The sequence below is a fragment of the Eubalaena glacialis genome, chromosome X, assembly GCF_028564815.1.
Source record: "Eubalaena glacialis isolate mEubGla1 chromosome X, mEubGla1.1.hap2.+ XY, whole genome shotgun sequence".
NCBI classification, from domain to species: domain Eukaryota; kingdom Metazoa; phylum Chordata; class Mammalia; order Artiodactyla; family Balaenidae; genus Eubalaena; species Eubalaena glacialis.
In genome coordinates this window covers 29376379-29398099 of record NC_083736.1, presented here as the reverse complement: position 1 = coordinate 29398099, position 21721 = coordinate 29376379, and the positions used below count along the sequence as shown (strand labels likewise).

At 35.7% G+C, this 21721-nt stretch overlaps 1 protein-coding gene across 1 annotated transcript in view; it reads left to right on the top strand.

Annotated features, from left to right (window-relative positions):
- The window catches only part of DMD (dystrophin), a 1714964-nt gene that overhangs the window by 834315 nt on the left and 858928 nt on the right, over positions 1-21721 (top strand). Inside the window, exon 40 of the mRNA XM_061178407.1 lies at positions 21443-21618. Within this exon, the coding sequence (XP_061034390.1) occupies positions 21443-21618 (176 nt within the window). The remainder of the gene's footprint in view (positions 1-21442; positions 21619-21721) is intronic.

The window sequence follows — 21721 nt, the reverse complement described above, 5'->3', positions numbered from 1 at the left end:
ACTTAGTATAATATCCTCCAAGTCCACCCATGTTGCTGCAGATGACAAAATTTCATTCTTTTTTATGGCTGAGTAGTATATATATATATACCACATCTTCTGTATCCATTCATCTGTTGATGGACACTTAGGTTGCTTCCACATCTTGGCGATTATAAATAAGGCTGCTGTGAACATTGGGGTGCATGTATCTTTTCAAATTAGTGTTTTTGTTTCTTTTGGATATATATGCAGGAGTGGAATTGCTGGGTCATATGGCAGTTCTATTTTTAGTTTTTTTGAGAACCTTCATACTGTTTTCCACAGTGGCCGCACCACTTTACATTTCCACCAACCGTGTACGAGGATTCCCTTTTCTCCACATCCTTGCCAATGTTTGTTATTTTTGTTCTTTTTGATGATAACCATTCTGACAGGTGTGAGGTGATATCTCATTGTGGTTCTGATTTGCATTTCCCTGATGATTAGCAGTGTTGAGCATCTTTTCATGTTCCTTTTGGCCATCTGCATTTCCTCTTTGGAAAAATGTCTATTCAAGTCTTCTATCCATTTTTCAATCGGGTTGTTTGTTTGTTTGATGTTGAGTTGTGTGAGTTGTATATACATATTTGATATGACCACTTACCAGTCATATCATTTGCAAATACTTTCTTCCATTCAGTAACTGCCTCACGTCTGTCAAATAGGTGTGTTTGAGCTTTCTTTATACATTGAATAAGGCAGGATCTATGAACTAAAGAAATTTACAGTCTTTGAAATTTGCTTTAAGAACATTTGTGTAGGAAATGTAATATAGTATAAGAGCAAAGTAAATTGGGCTAGAAGTTGAAATACTAGGGTAATAACAATCTCAACTTCATCAATTTACCTTAAAATTATTCAGCACAGAAATTAAGTAATTTGTTTATGTGTCAATTTGACTGGGCTACGGGGGTGTCCAGACATTTGATCCAACGTTATTCTGAGTACGTCTGTGAAGGTGTTAATGGAGAGTGTTACCCCTTCTGTTGATTCTGTTTTTCTGGAGAACCCTGACAAATGCAATTTCTCTGAAAATCACTGGCCACTCTTCAGAGTTGAGAAATAGATATAAATATTTCATAGGGTTAATGTGTGGTAGTTTTTCAAATTAATTTATATGCTTTGTAAGCTGTAAAATACAATAGGAATGTAAGATGGTATTGCTCTTAATGTTATTATTTTTAAATAGCATTTTTCCTGTTGAGTCTGTTTTTTTAATGCCTGTGCAAATCTTATTGCCATTTTACTCTAGCTAATGTCCTAAGGCAAAGACAATATAACGCTTTGTGAGCCAAAACTTCAGACATACCTGGCAACTGTGGGTGCCTTGAAATTAACTACAAAGAAAAATTAACATTAAGCACTGCTTTCTTTGCCCACTGTACACCTTAACAAATACTACTCACTTTTTTCTTAAACCTCCAATATGTGGACCCTTTTCAAATCTTACATTTTAAACTAAAGTTAATGATGGGCCGAAATTAATATATAGAACGCTCAATAGTTATTATCTATTCCTAGTACTCAAAAAGTACCTCAGAGCACCTAGTCATACTAAATATGGAAATGTTGTTATATAAATACAGAGGGAAGAAAACGTGAGCAGGCTATTAGAGCCCTTTATACATGAAAGTTACTAAGACGCCCCAAAATTAAATGCATTTGTTTAGTGCATTAAAGATCAATTGAGCTGTCCACCACTCTTCAGTCACAATAGAGTTCTTCCAAAGCTAGGCATAATTACATGAACAAATATTCCTTTGGTGGCTGTTGTTTGTTGGGTTGATTGATTGACATTTGACTCCCCATAGTCAAAAGCCAGTGGTGAGAAACTTGCCCTGATGATAATAGTAATTCACTGCAACAAGAAAGCCACTTTCAATGGGCTGAATGTTACCCAGGATAGATGTATATAACCTGCTATAGCAGAAGCTGGGTCAATACAAACAGACTCTGGCATTTGGCCTAGTTCCTGCTACCATTACTTTTCCTTATTAAGGACAGAAAGTGATTGCCTTGGTGCAGGGCTGAGTTTCCCTTTTATATAATATAGCGAATATTTTGCCATTTCACAGGAGTAGGAAACAGATCCAGAAACATTCCTTATGCTTGTCAAAAACCCATTCACTGTTATTAGAGGTGTGGATAAAATTTTCTGATCCAGTACAAACACGTCTGAGGGGGAAAACTTAGTCTGAAATGTTACTTCGAAAAATCAAAACCAAGCATTATTTATTTGCAAAGGAGGCTCTGAAAATCTGGCTGCCTCAACATTTGTTGTTCTCCTTGTTGGATCCAAAATCTTTAAGAATTGATTAAAAGGCAATGAGTAACATACAATACTGCAGTGCTTTTGGATCAAATCAGGAGCTAATAAGGACAGCAAGTAATCATCACTTGTAATTTAAGGCTGATTTACTACTCCCCAAAAATTCTACCAATATCTCACATTAAATAATAAAAACTGCTTCTGAAAATATAGGTATAAATCAATATTTAGAAGATAATTTTTAGCAGCATGCATAACGGAGCTGGAAAAAAAGAAATTAAAATGTAAGAACCGGGTGCTCACTCTAAGATCTCATTTTATCCTCACAACAACACTAGGTGGTAGGTGCTAGTATTATTATTCTTTTAGTTTTACAAATGAATAAACTGAAGATCAAGTGACTTGCTCGAAGTCAAATAACTGATAAATGGACAAATTATTTTGTCTTCTAAATCTTAACTTCTCTGGAGTGGTATCAAATCAATCACCTGCCATTCTGTGATCAAGCACAAATTGCTCTTCAATTTGGAAAACTATGTAATAAGTTGTTGAGTCTGATTTTCCATCTAGTGTACTGGTTTCTCAAACAAGGCAATATATATCTGATTTTTAAAAGTTATTTAGACGCATGCTAGAAAATAGGCAGCAGGTGAGAGTTACTCCTATCATTTGTTTTTTCAGAATACTTAGGAGTGGTTTTATTACTACTATTCACCTCTATTAAAAACAATTGTGTACTTGTATAAGGCAGAATAGACATAAAAAAGAGATTATTGAGTATAAAGACCACAATATTTGAATATGGTTTTGATCTTTCCATTTTTCCCAGTTCCAAGAGAAGATCATAGGCAAATGGATTTAAGAGCAGTGGTCAGCTAAACCTCTTCACCATATGGGTATTTCAACATGTTTCCTCCAACACTCATGAATACAAATAAAGGTCTTAGTTGTTTGGCAAATCATGCTGAGCTTTATAAATGATTAAATAGTGATTTTTAAAAAAATAATAACTCAATAGCAAACATTATTTCAAGTGTCTTATACTCATGACACATGGACAGATAAATGGACAGATAGATGACCTTCCCCTTCACACACATACCTATGGACACTCATCTCTATCACAGTTAACAGGATTCAAACATTGTGTCTCACTGAGTATTTTTCTCCACATGTACATACACACAAGAACATTGTAGTTAATGGAATATTACTCAGCCATAAAAAGAAACGAAATTGAGTTATTTGTAGTGAGGTGGACGGACCTAGAGTCTGTCATACAGAGTGAAGTAAGTCAGAAAGAGAAAAACAAATACTGTATGCTAACACATATATATGGAATCTAAAAAATGGTTCTGAAGAACCTAGGGGCAGGACAGGAATAAAGATGCAGACATAGAGAATGGACTTGAGGACATGGGGAGGGGGAAGGGTAAGCTGGGACGAAGTGAGAGAGTGGCATGGACTTATATATACTACCAAATGTAAAAGAGCTATCTAGTGGGAAGCAGCCACATAGCACAGGGAGATCAGCTCGGTGCTTTGTGACCACCTAGAGGGGTGGGATAGTAAGGTGGGAGGGAGATGCAAGAGGGAGGAGATATGGGGAAATATGTATATGTATAGCTAATTCACTTTGTTATAAAGCAGAAACTAACACACCATTGTAAAGCAATTATACTCCAATGAAGATGCTAAAAAAAAAGAACATTTTAGTTTTAGTTCTGTTTAAGCTTATTTTTAATATTGAGAAAGGTGTTATGGTGATTGTGTTTTATTTTTATTTTTGCCTACAATTTTTAAAGTTCAGCATCCAAAATTTTGAAAACTCATAAAAGTATTTTTTTAAACGAAAACACTCATAATCTTTATCTCCATATATTGCCATTAATAGGTTTGAACTTTGCTTTCAAACTTTCAGTGATTTTTTCAGAATTTTTTTTCTATTAAAAAAGTAGAATAGTATTACATATACTATTTTATCTTCTATTATTTACTATTTTCCTCATATTTCATTTAATCATTAATTATACATTTTTAGTTTAAAAGGCAATATAATAAAATCTCAAAATGAATAATTAATTATTCTCCAATTATTGGGCATTTGAATTGTTTCTAAATTTTGGTCATTGTAGTGACCATTCTTGTTCATGAATCTGTACAGTTAAATTCATTTCATGCCACCCTCCCTTGCACCCAAGTGGCTTCAGCCATTCTTGTTTTCTTTCAGCTTCTTTTTACTCACACATTTACAAACCCTTTCTTGAATAGGAAATTCACACATTCTATTTTCTCTATCAGGATAAACAGTTAACTCTATTATTATTTGCACATCTTCCATTTCAATAACCTCGTCACAAAAGCCTTTCACAAAAGCCTTTCCAGGCCATCTAATAAAGTTATCTAACAGTTCCCCAATTATCGGGCATTTCCTCCACTATTTTTTTTTACCAGTGTTCTGTGTTGTTCTTTCATAGCACTTAGCACAATGTGTGTGTGTGTGTGTGTGTGTGTGTGTGTACTTGTTTGTTTATGCCCAGATTGAAATGCCATGAGGTCAGAAACTGTCTCATGTAAGATGCAGCACACTCAATAAAAACTTACTGAACAAATTAATTGATTATCCTAGTCTTATAGACGAATGGTTACCTTATTTCTCACTTCTGTATATTTAGATATATAGAACTAAAGAGATAATGTTGGTTGTCAATTAAAATCTCAATGTCAGGATTTAAGCACGTGAGAGCTCTCTCAACTTCATCCACACTTACCCAAAGGCTGTTACGTAGTGGCAACATAACTATTTAACTAAATGTTGATTTTCATATTAAAAAAATACAATTGACTTTTCAAAGCAATTTTTTTAACATAACCATCCATGTTGAGGAGTGGGGCATTTCTTTTTTAATATTGCCAAATTGGTAAATAGAGAATGCATTGCTATATTCAGAGATTTCTAAATCATCATGCAGAAGTTTTGTTTTTGGCTTTCAGTATCGAATGGCAGCGCTTCAACCAAATAACCTTCATATGCTTAACTAAGAATAGTAGAAGATAGATTTGTTCATGTTTATGGCCTCTTCTGATTTCTTCTATTTTTGTGAATTCTCTTTTTGAAAGAAATAATAGTGACTTATTACCACATTTTCACATTGTTTCTGTCTCTTAGGGTGATCTTCAAAATGAAATATGGTTTTAAATCCTTATAAAATGAAATTATTCTTCCTATATCGTTGGTTTTTATGGCATGTGTGAGGTTTGTTGACCTGTCATCGTCACAGTATAACCTATTACTATAAGAACACATTGAAACAAATCATCCCACGCAAATGTTGGCCTAGGTAGACATCACTCAATTGCAGCAACATTTCAGATGAGCCTCATTCAACCTTCTGTTTTTATAGAGAAAAAGATAATGTGCACATTTTCATTTCTGAAGATTGGCCAATATTATTTATTGAAAAATGCTCGTTTAAAAACTTGTCCATTTGTACAACACCTGGTCTGTCCATATAACATCAATAATATAAATGTAAGAGTAAAACGTCCCCTACGCAACAGTGTGTACCTTGCCAGCAAGCGCATCTGAAAGAAATTAGAGCCTTGTTTGTATTTTTTCATCATGTTAGTACAGGACTTTTCAATAAAAGTAAATTGCTCTTGAGCATATTTGTTTGGATAACAAAAAAAGAAAAGATCCATCTGATTGATAGTGGACAGAATTTTCATTAAGTTTAACAGCAAAAATACCACAATTGCATCATTCACCTTCCTGTTTCAAAGGAAACAGAAAATTAGATGCAATGAGCTCTACACAAATGTTCACTATGCATATTTTAACCATTAAATACGTTATCAAGAATCATGTCAGCATGACATTCTAATATAACAGCTTTACAAGAACATGTAATCCGATCTAGGAATGCTGTGGTCATCTCTAAATCAGCTTCAAACATTTTTTGGGTTGATATTTTTCTCAATATTTTGATCCACGTTTTTTTACCTAATGATCACATTTAATTAAATATACAAACGCTATCAAATGGGAAGAAAAAAATAGTTTTTTTTAAATAGGAAAACCTGTATCAAATAAGCTTTTTCTCCCAAGAGCTATAATAATGAAAAACTTGGTTTATTATGTTCACAATAATTTAAACATGTATGCAATTTGCCCAATTTTGTGTATTTTCTACTTTTCATGTGTCTGCATATCTCTGTAATATCTAAGTACTTGAGTCAGAAAAGAGGCAGTACTGAGTAGGGGAATCTCACTGAAACGTGGTGATAATCTAGAGCCTGGTCCTGGTTCTGATACCTGTAGGATGAGTTAGACAAGCCATTTAGGCTCCCAATTCCTCATCTTCTTTTTTTAAACTATTTGATTGAGGTATGATTGATATTTATAAAGCTATACATGTTTAATGTATACGTTTGATGATATTAGAAGTAAATACACATCTGTGAAACCATCACCACAGTCTATGCCATAAACGTATCCATCACCTCCAATTCCTCACCTTTAATGTGGGGATAGTAACACATTTTTTGCTTACCTCATGCATTTGTGCGGGTCTCAAATGAAAGGATCATCTGATAGCACTTTATAAAGTATGTAAGGGTAATATATTATCCCTATGAGTTAATAGTAATAATTCTCTTAGCATAGTGTTAATAATATCTTCACCTGTTTGACACAATTTTCTATATGATAAATGACATTCCTGGTTTGAGCAAAGGATCATACTGGGAGCAATGAGTAGGTAGGTACTTAAGTTGTTGCTGAATCTGGAATGTATTGTGAATGTCTCAGATTGATCCTCTCCCCCATCTTTCTTCCTTTTTTTAAACAACTTTCTTTCCACGTTGAGAATGTGATAATGCTTTAAATGTAAAATACAAAGATAGCTTTGTTTGTCTTTACTGATTAAACATCTAAAGTGCTTACTTTAAAGGAACAAATTGAGTTTTAGGTTTTATTGATTTATACCCTCCTACAGTCCACAAAGGATTTGAGACAGTGTATAACAAAACTTCAAACTATAAAATGAAATACTAATAGAAAAAATGGAACAAGCGAGATACACACGAAAGTTTTATATTAAGGTCAGGGATAAGAAAAAGGAACATCGGTATGGAAAAAGGGTGGCATAGAGTGGGAGTTTGAGGAAATGCCTCCAAATCATGACAGTCCTTATTAGCTGTTTATTTTGAATGTCAAAACAAGATAAGAGCCATTTCCAGCTATTTTCCTAAAATATGTTTGCTGTTATAATTCTAAGTTGTCCTCACTTGAGTATTTGTCTTAGTTTTTATAAAAGGCAGCATGTTCATAGGGCATCAAGTAAACTGGACCTATGGAACGTTTAAAAAATGCTTTTCCTTTGGATTTTCATGGTAGACGTTGATTTATTCTAAACTAATATGTAGAAAAATACCATTAAAGAGAGCTGTGAAATGATGATATTGATATTAGAGGAACTTAATGACATTATTTGAGATATGATGAATTATCATTTACAATTTGAGGTGTATCTTGTCCACTATACATGGCTGTATTCCTAAGTAAGTTTAATAGTATCTACTTGAGCAAATAATATAGTGAATTATATTTACAAGTGCTGCAATCTTAGTAGATAAAATGAGATAACCTTATTTTGAAATACTGCATTTGAATAATTAAAATACAGCAATGAGAAAGGCTATGTTGTGTGCTCTCACTCTTAAGTAAAAATTCCAGATAAAATATGTTGTTTGAGTTTATATTAATTTTCCAAATGAATATAACCTATCTTTCTGATTGAAAAAGTATACTTTTTCATTGTAAAAATACATTCAAAATGATGAAAGAAAACCAAGAGTAAAAATCATTAATAATCTCATTTCCCAGAGATCACATTTAACATTTTTCTTGATATTCATCTAGTCTAACTCTAACTTGCCTCCCTTTTCAGAAATTGCCCTCCTACGTAGATTCTTCAGTGTCCCTGAATCTTGTTTCCTCTTGTTCTATTCTTGTGTAAAGAAAACGTATTTTTACCACGTCAAATACACAGTGGTTCATACACCAGATCGTTGTCTCTGTTCATTATTAACCAAAGGTCCTCAAATTTGTTCAGGTGGTAGGCAATTGGACGTTTTGCTGCACCTTGTAGAATACAATGAAGTATTTACAGGGTTACTTCATTTTAGCAACTGGGGACAATTTTATTAGCTGAAGAAAGAAATTATTTTAAATTGCTTAGAAATGTGGAATTCAATTTTCATACTGCATAAGAGATTAAACCACAAACACAGGCACGCATGTCCGCCGTGAGAACAAGTTGTCATCCAAACCCAAATGAGCCGCCTCACATTGTCTTTGCTAATGAGTTTTTGTTTGTGCCTTGTTCAGTCATCCAGAAATGCTCTTTAGCAGGAATAGATGGAAACCAGTTGCACTGACTTCTTCCCATTTTTGAAAATTAGGATGACATTTGCTCATCTCCAGTGATAACATAGTTCCTCAAAGACCACTGACAGCAGGGTAGGACCATACTGTGCAAGTTCTCTCATTTCCCCAGAATATAATTGGTCTGGGGCCAGAGACTTTAGCTCATGTAGAGCAGCAAGGTGCTTTTTTAAAACTCCCTCACCTATTTTGGACTTCATTTCTCTCATGCGGTTATGCCTTTTCCAGTCTGATGAACATTGTCCCTGACAGAGCAGACAAGCAGAGGAGCTGAGCAGTTCTGCTTTCTGTGTCATCTCTATCCCTCACCTTCCCCTTCTGCCCCAGTCAGTGACCCTATCTCTTTCTGGTTCTTCCTTCTCCAAATGAAAGTGAAAAGGCCCTGGATGTTGTTTTTAACATCATCACAAGTCTTGCTCAATTCCAGGCTCAACTGTTCCTCACTGTTTCTATATTGTTCTTTATAGTATTTGCCCTCAGTTATGCATCTCTTATTTCGTCCCGTGTTGATACACTTTTAGAATCTGAGCTCGTTTAGGATCCCCTGTGTGGTGGCATGCATCTTGTTAAACACCACACTGCTTTTTAGGACCTCTTTGGGATTATTTGCGATTATGTTGTCAAAATTTTATTTTTGAAAGTCTCACAGGCTTCTTGAGCCATTTTCTCTTTCAAAATTTAAGATCATGGGATCACTATGCTTTTTTTTCCCCCCTTCTTAATCTAATAAATACACCACACATATATACATACGCACTTTCCTGAAAGATGGATGCCACTTTACTTGTCTTAACGATTGTTCAAATCGATCGTCGTATATAGGGATAAAAAAAAAATAGTATAACATCCCTGATGGTTCACTAAGTCTGTCCCCATATAACCTGATCAGTCTTCTGAACTCTATTAAATTCTGTCTGCAAATGACAGAGGTTTGGCAATCAGCCTTTCTTAGTTCTTTTCTTGTATAAGGAACATCTATTGATATATGTGCTTTGTGAAGTGAGAGAGAAGTTAAATTTGTTAGAAATCTTCATTCTTAACATGGCTAAGGTAGTGTTTAAGTGAGGAGAGATAAGTACTTGAAAGTGATATTATTCTTATTTTTTAATAGAAGTAAAATTTATAAAACATAAAACAGATTTATTTGGGAGGGGAGAAAAAGCTTATTCTTATATAAAGTTTGAACCTATTAAATTTAGTTCATTTCAGTCTCTCAAGACACTTTCACTTAATATTCAGATTCTGCCATTTCATTTATTTTCTATGCTTTCTTGCTCTGTATGACTGTAGCAGATAAATAAGGAAGTGTAGAAGGATGTCCCAAGAACTGGGAAACAAAGATATTGTGTTCAATTTAAGTTTGTCAAGTGATTCTACTCATAAAACCAACACCTCAATTGAAAAAAAAAATAAACATTTCCATTGCTTCATGCCACATTCCAGTCAATTCCTACTCCCTATAGGCACCTGTTGTTATAATTTCTATCACCATAGATTCGTTTTGTCAGTTCTTGAATCCATATAGATGGAATTGTGCAGTATGTGCTATTTTGACCAACATACTACTTTTCAGAGTCATCCATGTTGTGAGTATATCAATAGTTCACTCCTTTTTATTGCTGGTTAATATTCACATTGTATAAATATACCACAATTTCTTTGTGTATTCTTCCGTTGATGGACATTCAGGCTGCTTTCAGTTTGGGGACATATGAATAAAGACACTATGAATGTTTGTGTACAAGTCTGTTTGTGAGCACATGTTTTCATTTCTTTGGGGTAAATACCTAGGAATAGAATGGCTGAGTCAAATGTTTAAATTTATAAGATAGCGCAAAACACTTTTCTAAAGTGGTTGTGCCGTTTTATACTCCCACCAGCGATGGTGGAGCTGTCCATTAGCTCTACATCCTACCAATATTTGATCTTAACAGTCCTTTTAATTTTTGCCATTTTGTGGGATTTGAAGTGGTATCTTGTTGTGGTTTTAATTTGCGTCGCTCTGATGACTGACAATATTGAACATCTTTTCATGTGTTCACTGGCCATTCATGAACAGAGATCATTTGCCTTCTTATCGGGTGAAAGTAATATTTTGAGGTCATTGATATACCTTGGAAATTGGAAATGACAGAGACATTTCCCTACTTTTTAAAAACTTTTCTCTGAAGACTCCATTGCAAAGCAGTGTTGCTGCTTGGGCAGTGGTGCATTGCCTTTGTAGAAGCCCTGCTCCATGGACATCCCTGTCACTAATATGAAGTGCCGAACATTTTAATTTTCTTGGACTAGTTGCTGAAGATTGTCTCTTCAGAGCCATCAGCAGTAACTTGTTGCTTAGAAGCCTACTAGGTGTTTTAAAATACAGAAATATAATTTAATCATTATTTTTACCACATGTAATATGCTTATTCATTTAGTCATGTAGCCAACAAACTTTTACTGATTAACATGGTGGAAAACTCAAACATAAAGAAAACAGTGTCCTGGGCTTCCCTGGTGGCACAGTGGTCAAGAATCTGCCTGCCAATGCAGGGGACACGGGTTCGAGCCCTAGGCCAGGAAGATCCCACATGCCGCGGAGCAACTAAAGCCCATGCGCCACGACTACTTAGCCTGCGCTCTAGAGCCCATGAGCCACAACTACTGAAGCCTGTGTGCCACAACTACTGAAGCCCATGTGCCTAGAGCCCGTGCTCCGCAACAAGAGAAGCCACCACAATGAGAAGCCTGTGCACCACAACAAAGAGTAGCCCCCACTCGCCTCAACTAGAGAAAGACCGAGAGCAGGAACGAAGACCCAAGGCAGCTTAAATAAATAAACAAACAAATAAGGAAGGAAGGAAGGAAGGGAGGAAACAGTGTCCTTGCACTAAAGAAACTCATAAACTTGCAACCAAAATAAGGATGTTTAATTTTATATAGACTATGAAAGACATCCTACAGTTGATAGGCAGTAGAATTTTGCGGGATAGATGACTTCTAGTTGAAATTTTATTGGTAAGTGTGATAGTATTTGGGGTGTGTTTTCATTTATCCATTTAACAAACGTCTTTTGAGCACTACTATGTAGCTGGCACTTTGCTAGGCACTAGAGTGAGAAAAACAGTGATAATTCTGTCTCCCGGAGCTCATAGTCTAATGGACTGAAATGAAAGGATTGCATAAGTCAAAACAAGGGCATTTGTGATGGAGGAAAGAGAATGGCAAAGGTCTAGGGAATGGCCGAGGAATCACTGTGAGTTGTCCATGGATGAAGAATTGTAGAGTCAATTTGAGAAGCCTAGAAAGGTTTCTCCCAGGATACTATGAGGTTCTGAATGTTACCTAAGCTATTTGGGCTTCATTAAGCAGGTAATGAGGATTCAGTATGTATGTTTGAGCAGAGAATCAACCACCAGCACTGCCCATCAGGAGGATTAATCTGGAAAGGATACGTATGATGTTTTGGTGTGAGAAGTGGTGAAGGAAAACAGTTGGGGGGAAGTATTACTAACATAGGTGAAATGTGGTGAACAAACAGTGAGGGAGGGGGAAGTAACAGTGATGGAATCAACTGGGCAGGAGTTGTAACAGTTAGGATCAGTAAGACTTGAATTGGGGAAAAGAAAGAAAGGGATAAAACAAAGATGAACTGGGAGAATACAGATGTCATTCAAATAGTAAAATCAACAAGAGAAAGCAGTTTCAAAATGATGTTATTGTTGGCTTCAAAATGTTTTCTTTAAGAAACATTTAAGAGTTTAATGTTTTCTTTGACTTTCTTTGGGTTTAAGTCAAATGGAAATGTGCCGAAATGCTAAGGAGTGGTTAAGAAGGAAGCTTCACTAGACATTAAAAATTTAGAAAACATTAACATTTGATAATTGAATCTTTTCCATTACACAAATTAGATTTCTAAGGAAGTCAACACCACCTCTTTTTGTAACTATCTCTGATCTTTTAGGGATTCACATGAGTAATTCCAGAAGTTTTAACAGAAGACTTGCTTAAGTCCCCTGGCTGTTTTATTCTTAGGTTCTTCTCATTTGTATATAGTTCAGCAAGGTACAAATTGTTGACACTGTACAAATATGTTAATAACAGAATCCATTCTTGTGCCTGATTTGTCTGATTTCCAGAGGATGTGCTCAGTGAACAACAGCTACACAATTGTTTTTTTATCATCTTCTCATCTAATTCCATGAAGGAGAGAAGCATTGCCATACAACAGATAATGAGTTGGAAAATAAGAAAGCTAACCTCAGAAATTAAGGCTTTAACAAAAAAGGGTAGCTTGTGTTTAATGCCTGTGTAACTTGGCAAGAGGGACATATAAGGCTTAGCGATGCCCAACATGTGCTTAGAGGTGGATTGTTAGTGGATGTCTTGGGGGTTCTGTAATCTAAGCTAATGTTTAAAATCAATTAATTGATGTTAGACACAGGGATCTGTTTTTATCCCTCTTTATTTCTGGGCCTTTCCATTCTCAAGCGCCTGAGAAACTAAACCTTACTTTGATAACTTGTTATTTGTGGTAAGAGATGAGACTTTAGTGAAACACAATTATTTTTTAATGTCTCTCTTCCATACTAGGGTGTTGAATATATTTCAAAATTTTACTTTTAACCTTTCTCAGATGGGAAACCATTCAAGAGTACTGTCATATCTTGCCTAGTTTTATGCCCAATTTATCAGTGAATATTTCCTGAACCATTATTAAGGTAAGCGGTAGCCAGCACTGTGTCCAGTGCCTCAGGCTTTGATAATCATAATTACCACAATCTCTGTGTTTCTTCTCCTGATCATCTCCCCAAACCTAGGTACATATGTGTATACACACACAATCATATACACAATCACACAAGTAATTGGTCTCTTTTACAGATCATCTCCATAATCTCATTATAACACAGTGTTGTATGTAGTTATTTGCTTGCTATTCTCTCCGCCGTGAAACTGAGTATTGACAGGAAAATACGAACCTATTTATCACTGTAAAGGTATCAGATACAAAATAGTAACCTAACTATTTGTTGGAGTGAATCATACTGAAGAGAATACTTACCTGCATTGAACAGTTTACCTACACTAAACAACCAGTTAGAGATTATGCCACAGTTAAAGCACATAGAATTCCTTTGAGTACAGAAAAGGAGTTTGTTAAGGGACAAGTTGAATTCCTGATCTCTTATTCATTCTCTCATGAATATATTTTAATTCATCTTTGTCCAGTGATTTTTAGCAGTGGGTGGGTCAAATACAGGGTAAGTAGGTACAAACAGCTTTATGAGAGCGATACTCTCTTTTTTTTGAAATGGAGAATTGTACTGCCTCTCAACTTTCTATATTATGCACATCATGAGATTGATCTCTTTGCCAGCAGATGAACAGAAAATGTTTCAGTGTAGAGATATAGCAAGGGCCAGTCATGACAACATTACTCCTCTCACTTTCCTATGTAGCAATTTTCATGCAAATATTCAGGGAGTCCCCGAATATGTTTGGATTATGAATGCTACCTTTGAGGTTACCCATAAAGTTTTCAATGAAAATGAAAAATCCAACCATATTCAGAGCCAAACCCACATCACAAATTTTAGACTTAGCTCTGCCAGTAATGATCGCAGTTACATTTTCAGTCCTAATTTTTCCTCTGGGGTTCAGCCCAGTATCTCCAACTGCCCAGCTGATGTATTTTCCTTCATTCACATCTCCACTGAATGGCTAAATCCTATCTATCTACCTCCCAAATATCAATTGGTTTCATCAACTTTTCTCTGCTTGTACCACTGACTCCCCAATCCACGCTACTTTTTCTCCTCACCTTAACTACAGTGATAACTACTAGGTCTCTCTATTTCTACTCTAGACCTTCTCCAATCCATCCTTCTACTGCGGCCAATGATGAACAACACTTAGCATAGTGCCTGGCCAATAGGAGATGCTCAATAAATAGTTGTTCAGTCAATGAATGACTCTATGGGTGAAAATATTTGATAAACATGGCAAGTACCAACAGGAACTACAACTTTTCAGAGCCAGTGAGATTAGATAATGAGCTTAAGTGATGAGATATCTCACGTTTTTAAAACTATCCTAGTAATTACGTAGAAAGAATTTTATGCCTCAAGTCATGTGTTCTGTTACCAGGACCACATAATGAAAGCATGGTCAGAGACAAGAGCCTCCTTTTGATCAGAGAAACGTCGATTTGTTTTCTTAACAGATCTAAGTAAATGGAGAGAAAAACAGCTCTTAAATATTTCCAGGTAGTTCTCCTGAAGTTCTAATGAATGATTTAGAAGCCAAGAAGGATTGAATAAATCTGTGAACCTAGAGAGGCCTAACATGGATTTGAACAAAGTAAAACCTATTAACTTTGCAAAGTTGTGTGCTTTATAACGACAGTTTTCTTTAAAGCAAGGGCCACTGCTCTCAGAGGGCAGTGGAAGGCATGTATGCTCCACCTAAAGGCATTCAAGTTATTAAAGTCCTAATGCCAAAACATGTCTGAGGACAGATTTAATGTGCAGCCTTCAGTTTCAGATCCCCAAAGGCAGAGATTTAACATATATACTGTTTTGTTCCTTTGGAATCTGCTTGAAATTGAGAAATGCATGTTTTGGGGGTTTTTTTCCCCCCAAGGCATTATTTCTTGGGGAAGGAAGAAAACAAAAGCCTGAGATAATCTCATAAAGCCTGTAGTACTTAAAGTACTTTATGATGAATTCATTTGGTATCCACGTTAATAGAAGTGATAATAATGAATGTATATATCACTGATGTGGATGAGATAAACACATCTAAGGGAAATTTCATTGTAATTTGATATTAGGTAAATGTCCCATTAAAATAAATCGCTACTGTACATAATTTTCCTTTAGTTCGTTGGCAGGATGTTTGCTTTGGAAAAGGAACAATCTAATTCTAGTTTGAGGAGGAATTCTCATTATTCTTTTATAGCAACCATTATCAGGAGCAGATAGTGAATTGTACCAACAAACACATCTACTACACAGGAAAAAAGAGTACTAGATGAAATCTAACCAGACCCCCTGCTGCCTCCATTTCCTGTAACAAACTGACAAAAACATACATGTTGTTTTAGCATTATTATTAGTGGGACACAATAAATGTTTACTGAAATGCAAAACAAATGAGACCAGGAGAAATAACAGACTAAAAAGGTACATTTTATTTTTGATTGATCATTTGTGAAGGCTGCTCCCTTTGATTTGATTTAGTTGGCAAATCACAAATCAAAGATCTGTAGGTCCTTAGATAAAAGTTGAATCTGAGGTACAGTTCAAATTTGGAGACATTTTATGGTCGAAAGAAGAAAAAACTCCTTCAGTATTACTTAATCCTTAGCTATAAAGTCTAATATAGACATGAACGCTACCAATGAATGACACTAAATAGAAATATTTTATAAATACCTATACAAAGGTGAGGCACTTAGCTCTCTCTCGGCTCTTCAAGGGCCCAGCAGAAGACGAGCATTTAAGCTGAGCAATGAGTTTGATCTGCAAAACTTGGGGCACTCGAGGAAGCAGAAAGCCATTCTGTTTTCCTGGGAGCTGGAGTTAAAGTTGGAATTGGGGAGCAGCAAAGGCGGAGGAGAGAACAGGCTGTAGAGGCCCTTCACACTTTGCCTGGTAGGCTAGTATTTGGACTTAATCTTGTAGTAAATATGTAGGCATCATTCTTGATCTCCTCACTCTGGGCTCTGGACCTTGATTCTTGCCTCCTACACCTTTCATTCTTTACTAAAAAATTACCACTTCTCACATTTTCTAATCCTTCCTATTTTTGTGTTTACTATTTTTTTTTCACTCTGCCTCTCTTTCTCCCTCTTTTAAACTGCTGGAGTTCCCCAGTTTTAGCCATCTTTCAGTCCTTGTCACTATCCTCATGGGGTGCTCTCACAGGGTCATCAAGTCTTTCATGAGGATAGAATCACCCAGCCCATGAATGGGCTAGGTTGAGTGTGTCCTGTTGCTAAGTCTGCTGTTTTCCTTAAGTATGTGTCCATTTCCTTACAAAAATGCATCACCTAACAAAAGTTGAAAGATATTTTCGGAGCACGTTAAAACCTCTAAAGATGGTCATGACTGTATAGTCTAAGAACTAACATGAGAGACAAACTTGTCCAATTTATCTTTGAGAAAAGGACCAGAAACAATTTTTCAGACTCTTACTTGAATCCTAGGGGCTGACAAAGAGGAACAGTGGCAAAGATAGTGCATCATATTTTTCATGAAATTGCACCGTAAATTTCTACCTGGCAGTTTCACAAATCTCTACAGGGTTCATATTATTACATGTTTTCACTTGACCAGTGAGTAAACTGAGGCAATGATTAATCTGTCTCAAAATAAAACATTAACAGACTTACCAGTAAATCACAGGATTGGATTTTTGACATATCTGCTTGTTCAGTGAAGGTTTGTTTTTCTCTCTTCTGTCTCCCTCGGTCTTTATCTTTTCTCCCAATCACTTTTTGTCTCGTCTCTTTTCCTATTCCACCTAGTTTGTGATATTTTGCCAATTCTTTATCTCCTATATAGCTTATCCAATTTGTCATTGTACAATTTCCCATAACTGCTTCTTAGCTTTTTCTTTTTCTTCATTTGTCACATTTTATTTTCCAGGTATTGTGTTTTGATACAGTTTTGGAAAGTTTTACAAATATACTTATTAAACTTATGCAATATTTTCATATAAAATGTACTCGTTTCTTTGTCTCATATTTTTCCCTCTATAAAAATCTATTGATAGCTGTTCCTTCCTTGCCTATAATTCTTCTTCTCTTCCTTCAATTTGACCAGACTTGGAGGACTTAGATATGTGTGTCACTTTCTATAATTTAGGAACATTTCTCAATTGAAAAAGCATACGAGAAGTTAATAATAATGCAGTAACTCTAAAACATGCCCCTTGTGCTCCCTTGCCTGCTCCACGTATTTCTTGCCTAGTGTATCTATTTTGTGCACCTTTAATAGTGTATCTATTTTGTGCACCTTTGTCCCCTTTCATGCAGAGATTCTGATTCAGTTGGTTTACAGTGGAATTCTGGACTTTTATATTTATATTTTGAAAAAGCTCCCTAGGGGAGTCTGATAAGCAGTCATTATTAAGAATGATGCTTTAATATTGGAATCAAAACACAATAAGCTTTCTAACTATGATGAATAATCCAATCAATTTAATTATGATTTTTTCTATCCAAAGCTAAGACTAGATGTTAATTGCCAGAGAAATAGATAAGGATGCCTATGACAACAGAACATTAATATGATATCAAAGCTTGGAAAGTTCACCGGTAGTGAGTAATTTAGTACTTAAAATATTTAGAAGCTATAGAATGAAAATTAATTTGTTTTTCACTAAGTGAATAAAGTTGATTGAGGTTTTACATTTAATTTTGTAAGTCATTTTATCTTTGGGCTCAGAGACTAACTGTAAAACAACATGTACAAGTTTTTACTTCCTGTTTTGATCCATTATTTTGTCGTCTTAAGCTTTATTACTGAAAATTCTCCTCATGTCAATCACACACTATAAATACTTCTCCTGATTACAAAATCTCACACAAATGCAGTACACTATTTAACGAGCTCTTCTTTCACAAAATTAAAAAAAAAATCTGAAGGCCCTGATTTGGGACTCTGTATAAATGAGATTTGGATCTAACAATTTTAAATTATTGCTTCATTCTTATCTACTCACTTCTATCGCTTATCTGGGAAATAGAAATAATAAAACCCTTGTTGATTCTACAATTGGATTGTAAAAGTCACTGTAGCCATCAGCCATGAAGTAGAAGGGCCAAGATCAGAAATACAAAGCAAGGGGGCTGAGAGAAAATTCTGAAGCAGCTTTAGTTTATAGCATTATAACCAAGCCTCAAGAATTCTTTGATTCCTTAACAAAGATCCAGAAGGCATTTACTCTATCATGTTATTACTCAAAGTGTTGTTCCCAGACCAACGATATCAGTATCCCCTTGAAGCTTGTTAGAAGTAGAGAATTTGGGGCCCTCGACAGACCTACTGAATCAGAATCAGCAGTTTAACAAGATCTCTAGGAGATGTGCACATTAAAGTTTGAGATGCAGTGCTATAGTACACATCTGATAGGTGCTCCATGCATTTTTAAAAAGTATTTCTAACAGTCGTGGGTATTGGACACCATTGGAGATAAAAATTAGAGTCATAATCTTTCTCCTCTAACAGCTTCCCTGACTTTGGTGTTTTCGGTGAAGGTTTCCCCATTTCAGGAGTCATTCATGATTGCATGATCCAGCTAGTTCTCCAACCCTGTTGATTCTGCCTTAACAGTTCATGTTACCTCTTGCCTTTCTGTTCTGGTGCATTGTCTAAACTCTAGGTTTAGCCCCAATACCTACCTCACAGACTCCTGTCCTAGCTGTTTTACCTGTGTCCCTGCCTTAACATTAGCCTAAACTTTGCCTCAGAATTACCTAGGAACACAGCTCTAGCTCTGACACTCCTGTACTTATGTCATTTTCTGTTGCTTTCCAACGAATTGCAAAGTCTTTAATGAAAAGCAAGGTCCTCTCTGCCCAAGCCCAGTATTAATCCAGGGCTACACCTTTCCCTAAACTTCCACTCTCATACGGTGACATAGAGCCCAAATGTGTACTCGGAATCAGATCACAAAAATTGCACACCATAGGCCTTGTCTTCTGCCATCCCCTTCCCCCCCCCCCCGCCCCGACCCTGCATGTCCCTAAGGCCTACCTATTCTTTCAATTCCAAATTATCCCCCAAATTATCTCCTTTTCATCCTTCCACTAAGATCCTCCCCCTTCTGATCTATCATTTATTGAGCACCTTGCTTTCTCTATTCTACTGTATATAGTATAACAAATTATCCTTCACAAATATGTCTAATCTTGTCAGCTAGATTATACACTGCCTAAAACCTAGAAAATTGTACTTATTTCTTTGAATCTCTAGGAGGTTCAGTGATCAGTATTAATACTAATAATACCTTGGCAATGATGAGAACTCCTTCCTTCTTCCCCTCCTCTCCTCCTCCGCTTCCTTTATTCATAGATTCATGTATTCACTCAGTGGATACTTATTGAAACTCCTCATGAACCAGATGTTATAGTAAGCATTAGGAACAAGACTGTATATAGGACACAATCTCTGACGACAAGGAATTTATGGTATAATTGGAATATAGACACAGTTTGTTATGAATGGGGCTACCTGTTACTAAGCAATGACTGTCACATGCAACAGTGATCTGAACAGGTGTTAAAGAGTGTGGTGCAAGTGAAGTCAACTAGCTGCAAGGAAGTATCACGTGTTTACTAGAGCACATCTCATGCACAAGAGAGTATGGTCAGGAAAGCTTATGAATAGCTCAGTGACTGTGCAGTTTTATGTTCATTGTGAGGTACTGTGCTCCTGGAATAATGGCCTGTTGTCATTTTTGCGGATTTAGTGAGTCTTTTAACTGCTGAAGACATACTACCAAAAATTCTAGTATTCAAAATAATAATACATGAAAGTAGTAAACAAACAAACAAAAACCCAAGAAATTTATGTGTAATGAGAATCTAAAGGAGATTTGACCCAGTCTTAGAAAACAGGCATTCATTTATTTATTTGGCAAGCATGTAATGGAGTTTGTATGTACTTGCTCTTGGGACAGAGGCATGTAAGAATATTATGTAATTAGAATCACATGTACTGGAAAGTGGTCTGCATAATGACTATCCCATCCATACATAAGGGTCTGTGAGTCCTTTAGATTGAAATATGGTAAATATCTCAAGTTCTTATATTACTTCATTTTCTAAACTTCAGATTTAGTAATGGGTTGTAATTGCCTTACAAATTCTAGATTACCTTTTTTTAAAAAAAAAGGTAGAGTGCCGTTTTTATTTAACGGCAAAAGGCATTTTTAATACATATTTGGTTGTAACAGTCTTTTTCAAAAGATCTATTTTTCTGACACTCTACTCTTAAAATTTCATTTAGGATAAAAAGCAGAAGATATTTAAGCTTGACACTGTCAATGACTCATAAAAATGTTCTGGTGGCTATAGATTACTTTTAAATTTCTCTGTACCTTAGGGATTTCTTGATAGGCTGCCCCTGAAAGCAATTAATTCTCAGTCTTATGTGGTTTTATAATGCAAAATTCATTGATGGAAACAGAATTTGAAATAAATTTCCTTCTCGTATAGTAATGAATTTTTGTTTAAATATCTCGAGGCTTTTTAAAAAATACTCTGGCTACACTATGTTTCTTCTTTTTCACCTCTCATATTGACAGTCTCGAAGAAATCTAAATACTTTCTTCATGTTTAAATTTTACAACACTTCATAGACTATTAAACATGGAATATCCTTGTGGGGACAAGAAATCGAATTTGCTCTTGAGAAGGTTTCCAACTAATTGATTTGTAGGACATTATAACATCCTCTAGCTGACAAGCTCTACAAATATAAAAACGAGCTGAACTGAGAGGGTGCTTTTTTACTGGCACATAAAAGGTGTCTTTCTGTCTTGTATCCTTTGGATATGGGCATGTCAGTTTCATAGAGAAACTTTCACATGGAGCTTTTTTATTTCTTTCTCTCCCAATAGAACTGCATGTGGTAGCACATTGTTTAATCTTTTCTCAAATAAAAGGACATGGAGCTTCATTTTTGTTTTGCCTTTTTGGTATCTCACAGGAACTCCAGGATGGCATCGGGCAGCGGCAAACTGTTGTCAGAATATTGAATGCAAATGGGGAAGAAATAATTCAGCAGTCCTCAAAAACAGATGCCAGTATTCTACAAGAAAAATTGGGAAGCCTGAATCTGCGGTGGCAGGAGGTCTGCAAACAGCTGGCCGAAAGAAAAAAGAGGTAGGACGACAGATAAAATAGGAATTCTAAAGTTTTAGCGGAGCTGTTTAAGCTGCCCTTAAAAGAAAAAAAAAAAAAGATTTTGTGAAAGATTATAACCAGG